Source organism: Octopus bimaculoides, chromosome 5 (genome assembly GCF_046866305.1).
Source record: "Octopus bimaculoides isolate indiv1 chromosome 5, ASM4686630v1, whole genome shotgun sequence".
Classification (NCBI taxonomy): domain Eukaryota; kingdom Metazoa; phylum Mollusca; class Cephalopoda; order Octopoda; family Octopodidae; genus Octopus; species Octopus bimaculoides.
The window spans coordinates 100,390,269-100,414,718 of NC_142932.1; the positions used below are offsets into that span (position 1 = coordinate 100,390,269).

General features: G+C 38.1%; 1 protein-coding gene across 4 annotated transcripts; it reads right to left on the minus strand.

The window, feature by feature from the left end:
- Window positions 1-222: 222 nt before the first annotated feature.
- Window positions 223-24,008, minus strand: LOC106874827 (putative thiopurine S-methyltransferase). Of its 4 annotated transcripts, XM_089352766.1 has the most exons (11): window positions 13,767-13,921; window positions 12,527-12,750; window positions 11,268-11,388; window positions 9,876-9,968; window positions 9,470-9,599; window positions 8,049-8,101; window positions 6,632-6,706; window positions 5,404-5,489; window positions 3,106-3,150; window positions 2,100-2,233; window positions 223-958 (listed from the first exon to the last, which is right to left on the minus strand). In XM_089352766.1, the coding sequence occupies exons 3-10, from the start codon at window positions 11,378-11,380 to the stop codon at window positions 2,124-2,126; spliced, it is 705 nt and encodes a 234-aa protein (XP_089208892.1). In that variant the 5' UTR covers window positions 11,381-11,388; window positions 12,527-12,750; window positions 13,767-13,921; the 3' UTR covers window positions 223-958; window positions 2,100-2,123. The 4 variants fall into 4 exon arrangements, with proteins under 4 accessions (XP_089208892.1, XP_089208893.1, XP_089208889.1 ...); XM_089352767.1 differs by lacking the exons at window positions 12,527-12,750; window positions 13,767-13,921 and adding an exon at window positions 23,880-24,008; XM_089352763.1 differs by lacking the exon at window positions 12,527-12,750 and having other exon boundaries at window positions 13,767-14,026.
- Window positions 24,009-24,450: the final 442 nt, after the last annotated feature.

Sequence of the window (24,450 nt, forward strand, 5' to 3'; positions counted from 1 at the left end):
CTTTTGCACGGCACCATATATATATATATATATATATACACTTTTACTTGTTTCAGTCATTTGCAGTTTAGTTACAGTTATATGTAGAATAACCAAACATCAGTCAGTTACACAGTGCTGCCACTACAGTACTAATCAGAGACACAGAACATTGATTAATGACAGCAGCAACCTCTTGTCTCTTGTCCTCATAGTGAAAATAAAGTCACCAAAACACAAGAATAAATAATTTTAAATGATTTATTTGTATACAATTCTTGAATTATGTAAAGTTTTTCTTTTTATTTAAACATTTTGTTTTTCCTTTATTTATACAAAATTAGGATTAAAAAAATAGATCATATAATTGCAATTCATTCTGCATATTTTGTACATTAGTACTATTTCGCAGTATTATGATTAATAGGCAATTAGAAAATACATGGTTTTTAAGTGTTATTCATACTTTTAAATAAAGAAAAAATTTCATGTTGTCATAATTGTTGTTATCACTGCTATCAACACTGTCCCCATAATTTTAACATTTATTTTTTATACTGGAATCGGTTAGATATGATTGAATGGACCAGAGGACCACATTTTCTTCCAGTACCTCAATTTTGGTATGGTTTCTATGGCTGGATACCTTTCTAGTATCATCTATATTACAGAGTGTACTGGGTGCCTGTTCAACACCAGCAGCATTAGCAAGATTGTCTTGTAGCTTGCAAGAGTTAAAAGTCCCCTTGCCAAATGAGAAAAGAAGATAGAAAGGCTGCCTAATGTGTGTGTAGGAGTGTGTGTGTGAGAGAGAGAGAGAGAGGGAGAGAGAAACATGTTTAACCTCAGTGAAGGGAAAATAAAATGGTATAGATTTTTTTCCTTGGTACAAATCCAGTTCGAGAGAAGGAAAAGTGTATCTGATTGAGTCAATGTGAATATATAAAAGGGTAAAAGACCATATCAGTGTTGGAGGGATCTGAAATCAGAATATAAAATGACATGATTAAATCCATCAGAGAAAGACCCAAGAAAACTAATGCTGATAGGCATCAAAGAAGAAAAGTTTAAAACTGGAATTAATTGGTTTGTTATGAAGAAGAAATGTCTTTTCTCCTTGCTCACAACAAATTCAATCCTCTCTTGAAGTGTTTGTAAATATGGTAAAGAATTTAGGCTCACTCTTTATTATAATCCAATCTACCATGTAAATGGATAAAAATTTTAAGCTTTTATAAGTAATTATACATAATATATATTGGTTAGTTGTGTCATTCATGTGCTTAAAATAAACAAGTTAGTGCTTAAGCAGAATTTAATAGTAAATTAAGAGCAAATATGTATATATAACCAATAATAATAATGATATAAAAATAAGTTTGAGGTATCTATTAACAATAAACGTCCATAAGCATCTGTATGCATTCATCAATATGCATTTTTTTTTGTCATTTACATGCCCTTCATCCTTCTCTAAATTGACATAGTACATCCAATATACCATACCCTTTAGCATTTAAACCAAACATATCTGACTCAAATATTTTACACAACTAGAGCTAAGTTCACACCTATGGTTGAAGAGATCATCATCATCATCATCATCTTCATTTAACGTCTGTGTTCCATGCTAGCAAGGGTGGGACAATACCACAACAGCCGGCCAGGCCAAAGCCTGCACCAGACTTCTGTGACTGTTTTGGCAGGACTTTTTTTACATAGGATGCCCTTCCTAACACCAACCACTCAGCAGAGTGGAATTAATGCTTTTTATGTGACGCAAGCACAGGTGAGGTGAGAAGTGTTTTTTTATAGGTGAGGTCAGTTTTGGCAAGGTTTTTACAGCTGGATGCCATTCCGAACATCAATCACTTTACAGTGTGGACTGGGTGCTATTAAGAGGCACCTGCACTGGCAGCGTCACCAAGTACTTTCAAGGCAAAAACTTTTAAGAGGGGAGAAGGCATTGGAGGAGGTGATGATGAAAAGGTTATAGTGAGACAGATACTATAACACAAGGGAAAATCCTTCCAGTGTAACATCTATTATATGATGAAATGGATATAGAAGCCTTTCTGAAGCCAGATTTATAGAAAATTGGAGAAAATAGAAGTACAAACTTTTAAAAAAAAATCAGCTTTCCTTCATTTAATTTTCAAAAAGTAGACCCGTTCAAAAATCACATCCAATCCCAAATCTTTGAACCGTGGACTGTAGTCATTTTCATCAATTTCTTCAACACTGCATATATCACCTTTCAAATAGAAATATATATCAAGTACATAATAATTAATATATGACAGCTGATACATTGTATTTGCTTGGTAAAGCATTTCAAAGTGAAACAAAGTTTTGAAATACATAATGTTGTAGTTTGATGAAGTAATTTTGGCTATTCAAAATAGCTGTACAATTGTACTTGCTGCATAATACTTGTTGATAATTAAGAATATTGCATAGTTCACCTACAACTTAAAAGTTCAAAATCACACCATCCTGACACATTAGTTGGTCCAATGAGGAACAATATGGAAATTGTTTTTTTTTTAATTATTTGTTGGGTTAATAACCATTACAATCAAATTCTAGAATGTTCCTTGCTTAGCTTTAATGCGAACACTATTAAAGTATTTAGATATTCAAAACTAAATAGTTGATTATCCTGATGACCTTAGAGAGAGTGTTTAGTAAAAATCAGAGAAGACAGAATAATGATAATAGAGTAAAATGTACTCTGACTTGAATCTGAGCAGGAAATTTAGTAAAAACTTTGTGAAAATGATTATTGTATTGGTATAGTTCAGTTGTGGGCGAACTGTGACCCACGGGACTTTCTGAATGGCATGCCTAACAAAAGATTACGATGAATATTTTTAGTTGAGTGGCTCACCTCATGTGGCCCACTTCCAAATAAGCTTGCCCATGTTTAGAATAGTTGAAAATCAGTCTTTTTCAATCATTATAAGAATTTGGGTCATCTTTAATATATAAATTGTGTTGATAAAAACTGAATTATTTAGGTAGATAGTGAGGTTCACTGTAAAGTTTGTAAAAATTTTTCAATGAATTCAATTTTTATGCCTTGGGGAGAATCTTTATTTTGAAGAGTAACTTTTATAGACTTACCAAATAAATTTTGGACATCCTCTTCAGTAGCATTGTAGGGTGGACCTAAAGAAACATGAAGATATAAATTATTATTGAATATGATATGCTAAATTCCTTTCATGAACTTGTGAATTTTGTCTCCTTATTCTCTATATAGATTTACATGTAGCTTTTTATATCAGCATTAATGGTATGTTTTAGGAAATTCTGCATAAATAGGAGCGAATTTGGTAGACAGTAACAATGCAGAAGTATGCCATATACATATCATAATCATTACCATTATCACTTCATGTCCATTTTCCATGCTTGCATAGGTTGTGTGGTGTGTATTTGAGTCTCTCTGTTCGACAATTGCTGTTGGCTTGTTCATGTCTCTGTAACTTAGCAGTTCAGCAAGAGAATGGTACACTAAATACACTAAACTGAAAAATAATTACTGGGTCAATTTCATTTGCTAAATCCTTCAAGATGGTGCCCCAAAACAGTTGCAGTCCAATGACAGAAACCAGCAAAGGAGTCAAAGGAAAAGGAGTCTACGTCTGCTTAGCTGTGAAGAGATTTAAGCCCTGGTTGTTCAGCTCTAGTCTCATGAGGAGTAGATGAAGAGGAAATTTTCCTCTGGTTGCCGACGTATGTAATACTGAACACACTCTGTGTGGCATACATGCAGCTCTTGCAGGGTACTTTACTGCCGTAGTTTTGCTATTTAGGAAGTGTGACATCTTGAGGAAGTGTCTACAATCATAGTCACACATTTACCAATGCTTTTCAAGTGAAATTTGGTAAATAGAAATTATACAGAAGCAAGTCACCCACCACCACCTCCAACACCATCGCTGCTTTTGCATCATGGATACAATCCATCTAATATTGAAACCCTTCTATGCAGTCTTTGTCTATCCTATTTCACTTTTTAACCATTTTGTCATAAGTGTGTTTGTGTGTATGTGGGGGGGGGAGGTGCTCTGCATATCTTCATATTGATACCATTAGGGTAATGGTAACATTGCTTATATACTACATTAAACAAAGTCAAGCGACTTGGTGATTCAATGTGTGAAGACATAGAATAAATTCCTTACTTGGAAATAAGAGCTGACACCAGGAAAATGTCTCATCCCACCCATGCAAGCATGGAAAAAGCAAGTCCAATAGTGATAATGATAATGGGGTATGATTTGAGGTGGATTTGGTTGCTATTTCTAGCAGATTAAATGACCACATAAAACCTCCCTCATTGGTCCATGTATTTAAGCATACTGTTCCGCTTTTAACTGCAGTGTATATTTTGCACATTCACTGCACATATTGACTGTGCGTATATACTATACATACCATGCTTCTACTTATCATTTCTTTCACTTAGGACACATTGTTCACTCTTATATTTCCATTATTTCAACTCATTTCTCCTCCATCTTCCTATCTCTAATCATAGACCAATGCATGAAATCTTTCTCAGTCTTTGCCAATTTTCTTTCAAACAATTTTAACCATTCCATTAAAGCTCCCCACCTACTTCCCTCACACTATTTCTTCTCCAAATCCAACGTTGTGTGTATTTATTTCATTCTCTAATGTGTCCCTTTTTCTACAGTCCATACGTAATCATCTCTCACCACTTCCCTTCCATTTCAACTGACCTGGCTCTTGCTAATACTTTTCACTGCTCCTCACCCTCATTTTACTTCTTCACACATTACTCTATTTCCATAATACTCACACTGTCCTTTTCCTCTCCTCCCACCATACAAACACCCTACACTGCTCTGTCCCTTCTTTTCCATTTATTTTTCTGACACTGTGCTATCAGCCTCTCTATTCTGTATCCTCAAAGAAGGGCAACTGTCTGAAACATTGGGTTTTTCACTCCTCATAGTAAATCAACTCATTGTAATTTGATATACTTTTTGTCCATGAACTTTTATGAAATAACGTTTGTCAATGGAGACCACCAACTTCTTTAGATTCCAGGTTCTATCTAATATATCAATGCTGATGTGAAATGTTCAAGACTAAAACTAATAAAAAAGTAATTAAGAAATACAAATAACTGTAAAAAGAAGGCAAGTAAACACTATATAAATATACTCAAATATAAAATGGATTTTCTTTCTTTTACAGTGTCCCTCAAAAATGAAAGGTCCTTATTTTTAAGTCTTTTTGGAAAGTGTTTCATGTTTACTTAGAAATTTATATGAACTTCAATATAAGTGGTTCATATTCTTGTGAGGGATGATTTTCAAAGAAAGGAAAATCTCTCCATATATTCAAGTGGTTATAGTGTATCTTGCTCTACCATTCTTGATTTACCTGGAAATAAGGAAGGGTCATACTGCATTGTGGCAATCATATAGTGACAGTCAGGGGAAAGTAACCCTTTTATCACCTGGGCATACCTAAATGCAACAACAACAACAGCAACAATTATATTTTTAAATAAAAGAAAATAAACAAAAAAAATTAATTCAATTGCATTTTTTAAATACTTCTAATATTGGAATCAAATTTTGGCACAAAACACCCATGTTTCTAGTGGTGAATTATTCAAACCCCAAAGAGTTCCTCTCAACACATGGCTATGATGCTCCCCCACTACTTCTGCTCGTGATCAGAGATGCACATAACATCATCCATTAAAGGACATGCTCAACTGGTTAAGATCAAGCAACTGACAAGCAAATCTGTGGTATTGAGCAGAATATTTGCTGTAGCCCATCTTTTATACCAAGACAAAACAATGTACAATCAGTTAAGATCAGAAGCCATGAGAGCCAATGCCTGGTATTGCATCAGGGCATTTATTATAATTATTATTGAGTGAGAGCAGTGCATGCCATCATAGTGAGACTGGGGTAAAATATATGAAGCCCAGAATATTTGCTGTAGCCCATCTTTTATACGAAGACAAAATATTATTATTATTATTATCATCACCATTATTATTATTATTATTAATATTATTATTACTATTATTATTATTATTATTATTAAGGTAGCGAGTTAACAGAATCATTAGCATGCCCGGCGAAATGCTCACCAACATTTCATCCATCCTTACATTCTGAGTTCAAATTCTACCATGGCCAACTTTGCATTACCTACTTTTGGGGTTGATAAATTAAGTACCAGTGAAACACTGGGGTTGATGTAATTAGTGCTCTGGTTTTCTTACAATTAATTAGTATATTTTACTATCATTAGTAATATTATGCAACTAACATATTATATCGTGGAGACGCATGGCTTAGTGGTTAGGGTGTCAGCATCATGATCGTAAGATTGTGGTTTCAATTCCTGGACCGGGCGACGCGTTGTGTTCTTGAGCAAAACACTTCATTTCACGTTGCTCCACTCCACTCAGCTGGCAAAAATGAGTAACGCTGCGATGGACTGGCGTCCCGTCCAGTTGGGGAACACATACGCCATTGAAACCCGGACCATGAGCCTGGCTAGGCTTTAAAAGGGTGCATTTATTTTTATATATTATATCATTATGACTATGTAATTATGTTATTGTCATTAAGCAATTATTACCAACCTTTCTCTGGTTTTGGGGATGATAGCAGCAAAAGCTCCTCGATCCCAAATAGCATTAAACTGTCCTTCAAAATCCCTGTGATTTGGCAGAAAAGAAAAAGATTTATTACAATTGGTTGAAATGTAAAGCACTTCTAATTATATTCTGGAAGAAAAGATATAACCTATTTTTACTTCCTTTATTTTAGTTCAGTTAAAGGAAAACCTAGAAGGAATTACTGCAAGTGAAATAAATGTCAGAGATGCTTTGCCCCATGCAGAAACTAGGAGCTACTTCCTGTACACATCACATGAATGGGGCAGTGAGGACTGAAGTAGCTTTTGTCTGAAAAAGGATTCCATCTGCAGTTCCTTGTCAACCACCACCACTTTGAGATAATTTCAATTGCCATAGTTATCTTCTTACCTACTTGGAGGTTTTCTTCAAACTAACACACAGACCTAAAGACAGTCTTCTACAACATGACTATTAATAATAATTAACAATCATTGTAAATTGAAAAAATAAGGAAAACAGTCACATTCATTAAAAAAATAACATTTGATTATATTTTATCAAAATTTAAAAGATAAATTAATAATAACTGTCGTCATTGTCCATTTTTCTCTGCTTGGACACTGGAAAGGTCAGCAACCTGTAGAAAATCTGCCTCGATAAAATCCATCTGATTTCATGCAAGCAAAGAAAAATAGAAGCTGAATGATGATGATGATGCAAATGAGGATCTCTAATTATCAAATGGCTAATTAATACATGTAGCTGATATAGAATAAAGATATGTAGCTGGCATGGAATAAATGCTACAAAGCACTTTTATTCAGTTTATCAATTTAGAGCAATTCCTTTCTCGCATCTGTCCCAAATCAACACCATTGGCATTTCTCCCTGAAGATTTTTTTCTACAACAGGAGGAAATTGAAATTCTTGGACATGAGAAACAACTACCACAGCCACTACTACATCACCACCAATACTGCCCTTCCTGTTGCCAACTCTCATCTGTTTCCAAACAAGTTAATATTTCCCCATATCCAGACATCATGTGACCATGTAATATACATCACTGGTTACAATGTGCTCCTCATCATTTTAGCTTTCAAATGATGCCACACCATTGGCTAAGCAAGTAGGCTGATATCCAGATATATTTCCACTTAATATTAGAAATGAATTACATAGTCTTTTTGACAGTGACACTCATGTACAACTACAACATGATGTCAGGTCAGGGAGACACAAACACACACAACTGGCTTTTTTTAAGCTCCAGGCTATAGTAGGAGACACTTGCCCAAGGTGCACACTGAGGGACTGAACCTGGAACCATGTGGTTGCAAAGCTAGCTACTCAGTCATTCCTCTATGTCCATGTTCAAATATTGAAAATTTAGTAGAGTTTTAAAAAATGCAATACTTACTTTGAAAATTTAAAAATATCCATGCAATATAGTTTGATTTTCCCATCTTTGCTCTAGATGAAAGATAAAATTCAAATGAAATACTTATTGAAACAATTTTTGAACAGCTAACTTAATTTTTCTGGATTTCTTTACTATAATATTATAATTTCAGTTCTTAAGTTGCCATTTATTATTAACTCATTAGTATTCAGATCACTCTGTCAAATATGATTGCTTATTTTATTCTCATCATTCTGTATTACTCATGCATTGTCTCATAGCTTCGAGATTCCAGTGCTGTGATTGTCTCTTTTTAGAATGACATTGTAGGGAAGGTGATAGAGGCTGGATCTGACCAGTCTGAACATAAAACACATAGAATATTTCAGCCAGATCTGACCGGTTTAAATGCAAAACAACTAAGCATCATGTATGTGTAAATGCACTCAAGGTCAGAATGAACTCACAAAATTATATTTCAAATAGAATGTCAATGCAACTACCCACTGTACCATCAATACACTACTGCTGCTGAATAAAAAGGACAAAAAAAAAAATAACAACACGAGGACGTGGTACATACAACTTATTAATAAGACGCTCGGAGAAGGAAAAAAAAGGGTGTTTTATGTTTCGAGCAAAGCTCTTCTTCAAAAACAGGAGACAGAGGAAAGTCCAAGAGAAGAGGAAGACAAAGGAAAACAATCACCAATAGCACACATGTGGTTACATAAGTATGTGTGTATGTATGTATGTATGTGTATATATATATATATATATATATATATATATATGTATATGTATATATATATATATATATATATATATATATATATATATATATATATATATATATACTGGCACTTGGCACATTAGAAAATCATTCAAGCGAGGTCGTTTGCCAGTGGCACTGGACTGGCTCCTGTGCAGGTGGCATGTAAAAAACCCCATTTTGAGCGTAGCCGTTGCCAGTACCGTGTGACTGGTCCTCATGCTGGTGGCATGTAAAAGCACCCACTACACTCTCGGAGTGGTTGGCGTTAGGAAGGGCATCCAGCTGTAGAAACTCTGCCAGATCAGATTGGAGCTTGGTGCAGCCATCCGATTCACCAGTCCTCAGTCAAATTGTCCAACCCATGCTAGCATGGAAAGCGGACGTTAAACGATGCTGATGTCTAACCCATGGCAGTGTGAACAATGGATGTTTAATGATGATATATAAATCTATGACAGGATTTTTCTTTCAGTTTTTGTCAACTAAATCCAATCCACTCACAAGGCTTTGGTCAACCTGGAGATATAGATGAGGCTACAGTGCCACACTCTGGGACTGAACTTCAAACTGTGTGGTTGGAAAGCAAATTTTATACCACACAGCTACACCTGCACCATTATTTCAACTTTTTATAAAAGCTTCTACTGTAAAAGTGAATATTTACTGTAAAGAGTTTTCCTGTGTTGTCCTTTAATTCTTCAACAGTATATTCCAAATTCTGGTCTGTAAAGAATTCCTGGAAAGCTTGTTCTGCAATGTCAACTCCAACAACATTATGCCCTTTATCTGCTAATCTGAAAAATAAACAAACTACACCTATATATATATATGCATCATCATCATTGTCATCATCGTTTAACATCTGCCTATATTTACGCACGCACACACACATGACTTGAGATAATGTTCTGTTGGATCCTCATAAATTTAGTGGGTGAGGGAAAAACAAGAGTAGGGAAGGAGTTCCAGAAGGATGTAAGGTTGAGAAAAGGATTGGAAACAGTATTTATTACAGGATGAGGATTCAAGATCATGTTACTGAGTCACTGTTATTCAAAGACAATACTTACCCTTTCATATCTACACATTTCCCACAGAGGGGAAAGAAAATTTTTATTCCATTTCTTCCATCAATAAATTTGTCCAAATGTTTTTCAAGTGATCTTAAAGACAAAGGAAAAGAACAGCAAAAAAAAAAAAATTATTTCAATAATATTCAATAAAAACAACAATAATTTTTTTTCGACAGAGTACCATGCCAGTTATTTAAAGGGAAAAGTGTAATCAAGAGATTGAACCTCAATATGTTACTGGTACTTGTTTTGTCGGTAATGTAGGAACAAGTAGCAAAGAAATCCTGGCAGAATTAGAAATCAAGAACAAGATAGGGAGCCTTTCTGAGATCACACAAACCCCTGGTAATAACAGCTAAACCCTTCAATGGTATCCAGCCTGGGGTTTTGTGGATCTCTGCAGCACTACAAATGTAGCAGTATGCGTGTGTGTACATGTGCAAGCATACAAATGTGCATGAATAGAGGCTTCAGATTGTATGCCTGTATCGATGCTTTGCATGAAAAGTATTGAGGTGAGAAAATGTGATGCTTGTTAACATCTCCCAGCTTCATACTGCTGAAGATGCAAGAGGAAATAAAAGATAAATCCTTAACTCAGGGAAACAAGTAAGGCTTAAGGTGATGAAGGGCATATGCTTTCCATGCTAGCATGGGTTAGATGGCTTGGTTGAAACTGCTAAACTGGAAAGCTGCACCAGGTTCCAATCTGATTTAGCATGGTTTCTACAGCTGGATACCCTTCCTAAATGCCAACCACTCCGTCTGACAGAATAATCTGAACGCTAAAGGGTAAAATGATCTAAATAAAAAGTTTCTTTTAAAATTTCATGTTGATTTATGTTTCAAACATCATTTTAATTACTGCAAAGTTATTTTATTATTAAATTCTTCATTATTTTCAGAATTAATTAAAATAAAAACTGTGTATTTTAACAGAAATATGGTAACAAAGAAGTTGACTATAGGTATGATGCAATATCAGTGATGTGACAGGAAATAGTCATCCCTCAGCTGGTCACCCAGCATCCTTATCAATTCAAGACATGTAAGGGAGCCTCTAGGCAGTCACCTATGTGTTAGAAGTAGCAGATAAGCTTCCCTCAAATAACACTATCTTATAAAGGGTAGATCACCTGTGCAATGTAGCTCTTAAACAATAAAAAAACAGCCCCTGGGATCATATCTTGGGTCTAGTGGGACTGACTTTAGGTCTGTAATAAGTTTAAAGGCTCATTAGGTCAAAGTTTATTTCAGTTTCCATGGCATATGAAAATAACTAAATAAATAGTATGGCAACACAACCATGGCTAAACTAGACAGTTACAACTTGAGTCAGATGTGGTGCTTGATTAAGTTAATTAGTTAAAAGATAATTGAGTAACTTACATGTGCATTTCCTCCCTGTGGAAACGGATTTTTCCAGTGTTCCACCGATTGATCCAGTAATCATTTACATTAAATTCTGCATCAGAGGTAGCTTTCTTTTCACTCTCAGTCATATTTGGTTCTTCAAAACAAACAGAAGAATAAATTCAAAAAGGAACAACACACATTTATTAAAAGACTGATTCAAGAGTGTCAAAGGGATAAATGTTTCAGGCAAGAATTTACCCTTCTTCACTAAGTGTTTTTTTCATCATTACTTTGGTAAGTATGGCAGAGTTCATTCTTTGCTGAAGAGAGCTAATCCGATTGAAATATTTTTGGAGTTTTCTCCCTTATGTACTGAACTAACACTTGCCATTGAATTAATGTTGACTTTTCAACAGTAGATTATTATTTATAATTATCTTTCTGCAACTTGTGAGAATAAATACATCAATATTAATTCAAATAAGATAAGCCAATATGAAGCTATGTGGTCTTAGTTGGGGTGTTGAATTCATGATTATATGGTTGTGGTTTCAATTTCAAGACTGGCTGGTGTTCTTGAACAAAACACTTCATTTTACACTGTTTCACTCCTTTCAGCTGAAAATTAGTACCAGCAACTGTGATGGACTGACATCATGTTCATGGGGGACTTCTTGAGTTGCCCATAAGCCCTAGAAACCAAGATAAGCTCTGATGTAAAAAGCTTGTAGGCTCATGACAGACCTAAACTTGAGCCTATGATGGGGTCTTTGCAGGATCACTTGAACTGCAAGACATAGCAGTCAAATGAAAGGTCATGTCAAGGTAAGTAAAAGTGTGGCTATCCACATATACAAGCAGGTCCTCTATTGCCATGAACTCCCTCAAACACACAGTCTCTCCTCTGTCAAACCTCACCTACAACCCACCTTCCCAACACCTCCACCACCAGCTGATGGTGGGAAGGGGAGTTTCTGAAAATTCACAAAAGTCAGTTTTGTTTCCTCATAACTTTCAGAAAATAGGGTATTTTTAAATGAAACGTTCTACAAATAACTTTCAGATAATGTAGATTACGATTATATCGGAATTTAAGACGAAAAAGGACAAAAAGAAAAGAAAAAAAAATGGTGGGCGTTCACACGTACATTAAGAGACACATCACACATTTTTATCGATATTTCAATTTTCATTTTATGATGTATGGCAATAACCAATTTTTTTTCATATTAAATTCGAATATAATCATAATAGATGTGGTGTATGCGGGAGGCTAGAAATAAGACACCTACCATCTCTTCGTCGACGCAGACCTCTCCGGTGGTAACGTACCCTTCCACGTGACCCGACCCGAACGCTAAAAATAGCAGTTGCTGTCCCTCACCGTGTCGAAGCGCTCACACGTCCAGCGCTCTCAGCTACCCCGATCGAAAAGGCCCAATCGTCCCCTGCCTGCGCGCCCTTCTCTTCTGGTCAGCCAAATCTCTCTCAAACCACAGTTCTTGATGCACTAAGTCTGAATGAAAACAGGAAGATTGTCTTCGATCATAGATCAGAGTTATACGACTTACCGAGTATTTTTACAGAGCATATAAATATGAACTTTTCTAAAAAGTACTGACAGATAACGGATGCAGCTATTACTGCCTTACAGCTGATGGCAATCTAGTCTTTTATCTAAACTTGGTGCATCAAGGACTGTGATTTGAGAGATCTACCTGCTATTTCTAATAGATCGTGCGACGGCATAAAAGCTCTTTTCTTAATTGTCACGTTGTGTTTGCTATTCAACTATTCACATGATTAAAAATAAATAAATAAATAAATAAAATTAAAAAAAGTTTTTTAAACAGTTGACAAAGAAGTTTGTTTCTTAACTATCCTATTCCAGGTTCGATCGATACCACTGAGCAACACTAGTACCCTTGTTTCAATATAGTACTTAATTGTTGTTGATCAGCCTAATAGGGAATACTTATGCCGTTCCATCCACACTCATCTTATCTTCCAAAGTATATAACCCAATGTCTCTCTCTTTTAATTATAGAAAAACTACCCTGCTCGAAAATCGTATTAGAGGCTCATATTTAAATAAAAATTTCCGATGCAAACCTTGTAACAAGAATATATTCTTTTCTACTCTAAGCACAAGGCCCGAAATTTTGTGGGAGGGGGCCAGACCTACTGGTACTTAATTTACCGACTCCAAAAGGATGAAGGGCAAAGTCGACCTCGGCGGAATTTGAACTCAGATCGTAAAGACAGATGAAATATCGCTAAGCCTTTTGCTTACCGAAGGGGAACAAGCGTAGATGGAGGAAAGAAAACAAGGAAGAGATAAAGACGAGCAATTAAACGTTATCATTCTCTCTCATTTCGCTTTTCAGAGGTAAATCTGTAAACTTTGCGCTTGTGAAGCAATCAATTTAGTGCATAGGTAAAATATTTTAGGAGATAAAATTTAAATGGTTAAGTGCATTCGATCCGATTTTAAAATAAAATACAATAATACAGACAAAGATCCGTGCTTACCGTTAGATTAACCGATTCGGTAATTATTATAGACAACAGAGTAGTATATATATGTCGAATGAGATCATAAAGAAATGATCAGAAAATCATTTCTAACATTTGCACAAGGCTGCACCCATGTAGGAAGAAGAACTCAAAACACTGGTTTTAATTATGCCAAGGGACGTAACTGAATTGTATTGTTTGCATAGATTTTAGCAGAAAACACTTGGAGAGAACGTTGTAAAAGCCCTCTTCTAAAACCACTACGCCATACGCCCACGGCCATATGGCGTAGTGGTTAAGAGCGCGGGCTACTAATTCCGAGTTCGATTCCAGGCACCGAGTCACATGTAGGAATTCATTTGTCGTTAATTACACGAAAATGATGTTTGAAACAATTTATTTAACCCTATATCTTAACTGTTATCGTTTAAACTGAATATATAAAAAATACACCTTTTCAAATTCAACTTAACGTTTCAATTTCATGTATAACATAAACATGTACTTCTTTTAGAACATTGTCATTTTATAAGATTTTGCTGGCAAATTTTTGAATTAACAAACATTTATTTACATGAAAGAAAATTACCAGAGAACTTTCATCTAATTCTTCCAAATCTTTCTGTTAAAACTATTGAAACAATTTGTGGGGAATTTTTTAATTTTTTATCATAGCAACTGGTTGCATACCGCAAAGTTTAACGGAACAAACTGAAGCAAGCCAGCACGCTAGCAGCATGACCACGGGCGATGGCGAGGCTAGGGCGTTGGGAAAGCCAAGCGTTCTGACTGGCATCACGTGACACCTCGGTGAAGCGAGCTGCCAATGTTGACAAGAACTTCGAGGTTAGTGGCCCAGTTCCTCCGAGCATCTCAAACGTCACAGGTTGGAAGAGGTAGTTCACTGTCAGGTCGCGATACTTCAGGGTTTTCTTCCGTTCGGCTACGAAAGCAGTGACCCTCCCATTAACTGCAGCATCCAGGATATGTGAGAAAGTAAGAGTCGCAGTCTGTTGCGTCCCAAATGAGGCACCTACCTCTAATCCCGGGGCAGAGGGAAAAACCATCTGGTCTTTTTTCATCACTTCTGGAAAACCCCGACTGCTCCAGAACAGAGGGGATATTAATTCCAGCCAGGGCCCGCTTAATGATTAAGTTTAGCTCGGTGTGACAAGCGAAACGACCAGCATTTAGGCGCAAGACACACTGTGAACTGTGGCCTACCACAGCGGCATCTCAGTACCCTACAGACGTTAGCTCCCACTCTGAGTGCGAGGAAAATGCGGAGTTCATCTAGACTGAGTAGATCTCGAATGTTGGCCACAGGCAAGGCATCAATCCAGTTCGCTGACAATTTTGCACTAGCTGAGAGTAGGCGACACATTGAAAATTGATCAGATTGATCAAGGAGAGAGCTGAAAGTGGTACTCTCTGTTTCCATCTATCCTCCACTGTAACCGGAACTGACAAACGCAGCTCTCTCCACTGTCATAGAGCTTCATCCATCTCCCTGTTGGAATAAGACCATGTTGGAGAGGAGAGGATGTTGCCTACCAAAGATGAGCAAACGTAGACGGAGGAAAGAAAACAGAGAAGGGATAAAGATGAGCATTTAGTAGAAAGTGGGTTATACATCTTTAGATTGTATACCTGACTTTCTACTATAAAATTAAAGGAATACACGGAACGCTGAACTCCAGACTAAACAACTTAAACAACATTTATTTAGGTGGTAAACATACATATCTTTAGTTATACATCTTTAGAGGTGAGAATAACTAGCTGTCGAGCGTAAGACCGAAAGATGTAGAGACAGCTTAAACACACGTCCATGCTCAATCGCTGGCCAGCGAGAAAGAGAATGAATTGAGCGGGAAACGCTTGCTTGTTTAATTCTACGCATGCGTAAGACTACGCATGCGCAGGCGTTACTACAAGCACTTGCGCAGACCTAGACCCCAAACCGTTTGAGCAAAGGAGCTTGGTCGCGGGAGTCTGGGGTGAGTTTGACATTGACCAAGCATTCGAGTTTCCTGAAAATTAGGTCGTCAAAGTATTGGGGAATGACAGGAATCTACAAAAGGGACTAGCTCTAAAAAAAACACAATAGCTTAGGAATTGACAAGTAATTCCTAAGTATACTTCAAGTTGTTCGAGGTTAGCCATTTTGGATCAAAAGATGGACTCGAAAGCTAGGTCAGTAATTGGGGATCCAAGGGAACACCACGCTGATGAAGGAGGAATCATGATAGAGGGGAGAGAGTGAACAAATAATTTAGTAGTCTGCTCATGCGAAACTGAGTGGTTGAGGAGCCAGAGCTCGTATTTGGAGCTGTTAACGCTAAGACTTCTACGACCATATTCCTCGATCATCGTCCTCGCAGTTGCAAGGACCATGTCAGGAGGACCTCCTAAACAAGTGTCATCGAGGTACCAGACATTTAACTCTAGGACGGCTCTCATCTTGGTGACATCCTCAATACCCAATGCAAATTGGGCAGGACTAAGTGGATCACCCTGTTGGACTCCAGTGGCAGATAGAACGAGGTGGTCACCAAAGGAGGTGATAGGCTTACCAAGCAAAGTGATAAAGTGGTGGGGAATTCTCCCTTACTGTGCGGAGGATGAAGTCTCGACTGATGGAGGTAAAAGCATTCTTAATGTCAAGTTTGAGGATGACCTTTGGGGACTCAGAGGACAAGTTGGCGAAAGTCCCGGTGGTATGAGCAGCAGCCTCACAACCTAGCTTAGTATCCACTCCTAGCTGAGTAGGGCAAAATTCCTCGGTCAGGCAGTTAGAAACTGAGGACCGGCACACTTTTGCTGTGAGCCATTGCAGAGTACAACCAACTGCTATGGGGCGGAGGTAATCGTTGGGCTTGGTGAGACCAAATACTCTGGCCTCAAAGAACAGGAGATGAATGTAGGCATCGATACTCTCGGACGAGAACAAGTTTATGAACTGTGTTCGGTTCTCCAAGAGTTCGAGCTCAACATCACTTAGCTGACAGGGAGATACCGCCCTTGAGATTCTGAGGTCGTAAGCCATCGATCCCAGCGCCAGAACCTGCTGGAAAAGATGCAATTACTCTCCTGACATTATCATGGGTGACGATGGGTTGTAGAAAACTTGGTGGGTCGCACCAGTGTAGGTGATCATCTGGTGGGGCCGGAGGATGTTTCTTCTTCAGTTGGTAGAGGGAGTCTGTGGTACACGGGACGAAAGAGGACAGAAACGAAAGAAGACGAACAGCTCCTTTAATGTCAAATTCGCTGAATTTGGCATTAACAGCATTCTTTAAGTTAGGTGGTCGACCGTTGTTCGGAGTAGAGATGACGACCGACCCGAGATATAGTGGTTGGGGTAGATTCAAACAGCTCGAACTGCTGTTTCAGGGAAGAAGTGAGGGATCTACTATTCCCATTCGACACGTGGAGGAAGACCAAAGGGAACAGAGACAGTTCCTGCCAATTCGAGGTGTTGTTGGATAGGCAGAGGTTCTTCAGTAGTTTTGAGAGAACAAGGGCGAAACAAGTCCGAGCACCCTTAGGGATCCGATTGACAAGCCTTAGCTTGGACAAACACAGGGATCTGGAATTCAGAGCAAGGTTCTGTCCTACTAAGGACGTCAGAGCTGAAGTGACATCAGTTGCATGTCCACTTAGAAAAACTTCCGACTTGAACCTTAGTAATGCCGACACAGCTCCTGTGGTAACTTAGACTACACAAGTGGCATTTGATGGTCTTCAAATAGTGACTTGTACGGGTGCAGAGAACACAGCTTGGAGATGAACTGGCAGTATTATTGGGGTCAGCTTTAGAATTAGAATTCAGAGGGGGAGGGGGTAGCGGTGGGGAATGAATGGCGCTGGAAGTAGTTTCATCTTTTCGGAATCGACAAAATAAGTACCGATCCAAAAGCAGAACTGTAAGAACATAGCACCGGATGCCTTGCGGTATTTGTTCCGACTTTTCGCGTTTTGAGTTTTTGGGTGGTAGACTTAACTTGCCACCCGGTTTAACACCACCGCTTGCCAGCTGGAATATTTTTAACGGAGTTCATTATGTGTGTTGGAAGCATTCAGGCCAGTTTTTAGTTTGAGGATACCTTCCTCCCACTAACTCAATGTCAGAGGTTATGGGCATCGCCTCTTTTTTGATCTCACCCACACCAAAAATGGCCCTTTGTATCAGGAACGAAATATATATTATAGTTTTATCGAAATGTTATTATATGTATTCAGGGAAAACAAAACAAAATAAATTTTTTTTCAGAATCGGAATCTCCATAGCCTAAAATGTGGGATTCCGTAAAAAAAAATTAATAAATAAGGGGGAGAAAGGTTCAGATTACATATAGTCCGTCTCCGCCGAAATCAGTTCAAACAGAACTGACACTGGCAGCCAAACCGACAGGATCCCAAAATTTAATTCAGCGTGAACAATTACATCAGTATACCAAATGCAAAAATTTCCACTTTATTCCAAAATTTCAAAAGCTGAGCAAAACAAGAGAGAACGATAACTGGAATGAAAGCGAGCTACAACGAAGGAAGGCTTATTCCACAAAGCAGGTACTGATCTTGGCAGTGTATGTGAGTGCGTTGCAATCTGCAAATAAAACTAAACAGATTTTATTGTTCAGTCATTGAAATAGAACAATGGAGTCACACTTGCAATGTATGACAATGCTAGACTTTAGAATGTTACACAATAGTAAGGATGAGCATGTGTGCGCATGCACAGTATTAAAAATGCGACTCTAGTCTAGATTATCATGTGCATATGCGTGTGTGTCTATACATAGATAAATACACAGACAGAGACAATCAAATAAACAGACAAGCTAATAGACAGACATAGATAGATACAAATAGAGAACCAAATAGACAGATAGGTAGATTGTTCTTATTAAATTCTTTGCAGTTTGTTTGAAACTCTGGAATTCCTGGAGCTATAAACGTATCTAGACTGGCTTACACTGCATTTACAAAGAGCAACTTTTAGAAAATCTCGAGGTAATTGAGCCCACCAAGGTTTTTTTTTTTTAATACTTAGGAATTACTTGTTGATTCCTAAGTTGTATTTTCTCAGAATTAGTCCCTCTTATAGATTCTCGTCGTCTCTTCAATACACTGACGACCTGATCTTCAGGAAACTCGAATACTTGGTCCATGTCAAACTCTCTCCAGAGTCCCGCAATCAGGCTGCTTTGCCCAAATGGTTTGGTGGTCTAGGTCTACGCAAGTGCTCGTCTTTATCTCTTCCCTGTTTTCTTTCCTCCATCCTTGCTCCTCTTTAGTAGACAACATCCTCTCCTCTCCAACATAGACTAGTTCCAACAGGGAGATGGATGAAGCTCTATGACAGTGGAGAGAGCTGCGTTTGTCAGTTCCGGTTACAGTGGAGGATAGACGGAAACAGAGAGTATGGGACATTATGCGTTCATGTACCACTTTCAGCTCTCTCCTTGATCAATCTGGTTAATTTTCATGATGTCGCCTACTTTCTGCTAGTGCAAAATTCTCAGGGGACAGGATTGATGCCCTGCCTGTGGCCAACAATCGAGGTCTACTCGGTCTACTCGGTCTAGATGAGTTCTACATCTTCATTGCACTCAGAGTGAGATCCACATCATTGGGGGGACTGAGACATTTCTACAATAGATCCTTCGACTTCACAGGTCGTCACGTCTATCTTGTCGCCTAAATGCTGATCGTTTTGCTCGTTACACTGAGCTAAACTTAATCATTAAGCGGGCCCTGGCTGGAGTTAATATCCTTTCAGTTCTGGAGCCGATGGGATTATCCAGAAGTGATGGGAGGAGACCAGATGGTCTTACCCTCTGTCCCTGGATAAGAGGTAAGTGACTCATCTGGGATGCCACAGTCTGTGGCACCTCTGTTCCCTCCTACATCCTGGATGCTGCAGCAAACGAGAGGGTCACTGCTTCCATAGCCGAACGAAACAAAATCTTGAAGTATCGAGACCTGTCAGTCTGTGACGTTTGAGACGTTTGGAGGGACTGGGCCGCAAACGGTGAAGTTGTTGTCATCGTTAGTGACTCGCCTTACCAAGGTGTTAGGTGCTTGACTGTTCCAACGCCTTAGCCTCGCCATTGCCCATAGCAATGCTGCGAGCAGGTTGGCTTGTTTCAGTAAGTTCCGTTGACCCTTGTGGTGTGCGACCAATAGAGGCATTTGTTGTATTGATGTTTTTTCTTTTTTCTTTCTTTTTATTTTTTGTTTTTCTTTTGTAAAATATATTCCTTTTCACTGAATTATTGCAAATTGTAACAAACAGAATTTATTTTGATAAGATAATTATTTCCTTGTATTTATATAAAGAAGTGGATCTCGGAACTATTATTGTCCAGCAAGTGACTGAACAACCTGACTTTTAACGACACACCAGCTTAGTATAATTCTATCGTTGTCCATTAGTATTTAAACATGTTGACACTTACCTATTACATTTCATTTGGACGGCGTCTCTGAGTTATTTCTTCTGGTAATTGTTTATGCTTTCTCATTTATGTTATTGAACGTCTACTTAATCATTACCCCATTACTACTTCAGTAAATAGTATGGAATAGCGTTTGATTGATGTCTATGCTTTATTAACGAGGTCTATTAATACTAAAACGTGTATAGTTATTTCTCTTGTGTGTCGAAATGAATCAAAATAACATTAGTCATTAATTTCTTTTTTTTTTCTTTTTGCTATAATTATTTATAATGTAAAATATATTTGCCAACTAAATGTGGCGGTCTTGTAGAGGATGGTGTTACTGTTGTTTTAGTCCCAGAAAGACATCTCCTCCAGCTAGCCAACGACACACTGTCTGTGTCTGATTGTGAGGGAGGTCATCGTTCCCATCTCTAGACTTACATGATACACATAGACCCGGGTTTCTGAGTGGTTACCCGTCTTCAGTGTGTGTTAATCACTGGCTAGTGATGAAGAACTCATTCCACTCGCAAAATACTATATCCTTTTTCTAGCGACACTCTGCTACTGATCTCGTAAAGAGAGAGACATAAGTTATATTAAATCTCCGAGCGAGAGATAAACAATGACAATACGGAATCGTAAAATATACAGGCATACCTCGGCTTAAGTCGTTTCGATTATACGTCGGTTTTCAAAAATAATATATGGAAAAATAAAGATCAAGTTAAATTATTTTATTCGACTTTACGTCTGTCCGCCACAAATATTGGAATCGTAAAATCACTAGGAAACCATTAAATGCACATAAAATCATGTTACTGTGAAATAAATAAGAATAAAAGCATATAAAATCATATTAAAATACGTATAGTAAATGTTAAGATGCACACCATAAACTAATGTAGCTTAGTGAACGAAATCATCAAATCAGCTGTGTTGTCTTATTTATCTGTCTTTCGGAGTTCATATTGCACTTTAGTTCCAACATCTAGCGTTAGCCGTCGTTGTCACTCGTGATACCAGCGATTGTTTTGAATTCAGATTTGTTTACGTCTGTTTATCGGCTACTTTCTCATTCTCATTCGTTTGTGACTTTATTTTTTACCCCATGGCTCCTAAGAAAATCCATAGTGAAAGTGCTAAGCATCATGCTATAATGCTGAAACATAAACTGGCTATGATAAAACGCCATGAAAAGGGTGAAAAAAACGGTAGCAATTGCACGATCTTTTGAGATGAGTGGGACAATTGTATCAACGATTGTACATGATAAGGACAATATTTTAGCACACATGGTTTTTGTTAACTATGTATTATTGAAAATGCATTCATAAATTAAGTACATAACTGGGAATGGTTATTATCGGTTTAGCCTTGAGACAAGTAAATTCGGCCTAGCCCTGCCTAGAGACAAGTTGATTCGGCTTCAGTCGTTTTTCGACTTAAGTCGTGTCTCCTGGAACCAATTAACGATGTAGGGTGAGGTATGCCTGTATTTGCCAACTAAATGTGGCGGTCCTGTTGAGTGAAAAGAGGGTAGATTCTAGAACATCCATGAAGTCATATTACGACACAGCTTCACGCTAATTGGTCGATTTATAGACCAGTCACGTGAAACTGCCTGACCGAGTATATGGCGGTTAGGGTTTGAACCATTACACAGCAATTTTTAGTGGAGGTGTTTAGTCGATACCACCGACCCAAATATTTGTGTTGGCTATTTACAATCAAAGATGCTAATAATATAATTGAGACCAAAAGTTGAGAAAACCGTGCCGCATCCGTAGGAAGCTATTTATGGGACATTGTGTGCAGATTCAGAATCGATCTCTCAGAGTACCCGAAGCCGTCTGCGCGAAAGTCCAAAACCAGCTGTACGAAAGCCGGAGGTCGACTGCCAAGTGAATTAGGTACTATAAGATTTCTATTGAGTGAAAAGAGGGTAGATTCTAGAACATCCATGAAGTCATATTACGACACAGCTTCACGCTAATCGGTCGATTTATAGACCAGTCACATGAAACTGCCTAACCGAGTATATGGCGGTTAGGGTTTGAACCATTACACAGCAATTTTTAGTGGAGGTGTTTAGTCGATACCACCGACCCGAATATTTGACTGGTACTTTATTTCATCGACCTCAGAGAAATGATAGACAAAGATGACCACGTCGGAATACGAAATCAGAACGTAAAGAGCGGGATCAAATACCACATGAAATTTTTCCGATGCTCCAACGATTCTACCTGCTTGCTGTTTTTACTGTGGAGGCGTAATGGCCCAGTGCTTAGGGCAGCGGACTCGCGGTTTCGATTCCCAGACCAGGCGTTGAGTGTTTATTGAGAGAAAACACCTAAAGTTCCACAAGGTTCCGGCAGGGGATGGTGACGAACCCTACTGTACTCTTTCACCACGACTTTCTCTCACTCTTTCTTCCTGCTTCTGTTGTACCTGTATGTCACATTCTGTGTCACACTGAATCTCCCCGAGAACTACGTTAGGGATATACGTGTCTGTGGAGTGCTCAGCCACTTGCACGTTAATTTCACGAGCAGGCTGTTCTGTTGATCGGATCAACTGGAACCCTCGTCGTCGTAACCGACGGAATATCAACCGGTGCTGTTTTTACTCCGGTGAGTTCAAAATTCACCATAACAAATGAGATTCATTTGGCTTTGTATCACTGTGAGAAAAATACTTTATTTGTATGAACTAATAAAGAAGGAGAAAGAAGCAAAGAAAATAGATCTAACAGTTACTCTAGATCACCTAACTTTATTCAAATCTGAGATAAGGTACAAACCGGCCGCATAAAAAGCTGATAAGATGGTTAATAAAGATTAAAGTTTATTGACCGTTTCGTGCTCACATAATGTGAGGATTAGCATATCAGCATGCATGTAACTAATACACGCATAAATTTTACACTTCGAGCAAAAGTTCTCATACTTAGCATCAGTTTCGTTGCGTGACTTTTAGAGGACACCTGCGATTTTTTGTTTCGAGACCCCATCCCTCAATCAAAATTCATAATCTACGCATCTTTTATTCATAGCTATTAGGTCGTCAAGTATGAAATTTGTAGAAAAGAAATTAAGTATGCTAATAATGTTTTATAAATACAAGGAATAGTTTTATTCATCAAAGTATGCACCCATGTTGTCAATGCACTTTTGCCATTTCAGCGGTAGCTTGTCCAGCCCGGAACTGTAAAAGCCTGGCAATCTAGAGTCAATAAAATCTTGGAAAGCCTGTTTTACAGCATCGTCGGAATTAAAATTTTTTTCCTTTTAAAAAGTTATCCAAATTCTGGAAGAAGTGGTAGTCAGGTTAGTATGGTGGATGATGGAGAGCCTCCAACTCCAACTCCTGTACTTTCGCCAATGTCATTTTTGCGACGTGCTGTCAGGCGTTGTCTTGACTAATCTAGGCTGGGTTTTTTTTTGGGGGGGGGGGGTTGTAAGTTTCTGTGGGTTGTGTATGTTGAAAAAGGAGGTATAATGAGATTGTTAGGATTCGAATTTCAACCGCAAGACATTCAGTTGAAGATCACGACAAAGCTACCACAGTTTCACAGAAATCGACAATCAGCGTGGAGCTGTGGGTGACATAGTTCCTCGGATGACCTAAAATTCACCACCTTCTCACTCTATAAAAACCATTTGGCACTTACCTCTGCCGGGCCTTGAGCACTCATAGAAAGCTGACCACTAAGAGCGAGTCACCTCCGGAAGAAACGATTTTGAACACTCACACGCGACGTATTACAGCTAGCGTTCTACAAGACACAGCACAGTTCTCTCTTCTCAGTCGTCGGTTATAAAACCAGCATGTTTCTTTTGTAAATAGCCAACGCAATAAATCATGTCCAGCAATAAATAAGTTAAAAGTTAAAAGTTCGTGAGTTGCTTCATTTATTATACACGCAACCAGCTGGGCCCCACGACTATGGTCTTCAACCACATTCAACATTGCGATCTCAAAGCAACGGTGCTTAAGCAATAATCCTTTCTACTATAAGTACAAGGCCTGAAATTTGTGAGGAGGGGACTAGTCGATAACATTTGGTACTCAATTTATGGACCCTGAAAGGATATGTAGTGTACGTTTGAAGGGAAATTCCTCTCTCTCTCTCTCTCTGTTATATATACATAAATACGGACGTAGTAGATAGCAGCTCGCCTTCGGCCGCCCTTTTGTGCCTTATTGTGTCCACCACTCTGATTGGTTGGTACTGGCGCAAT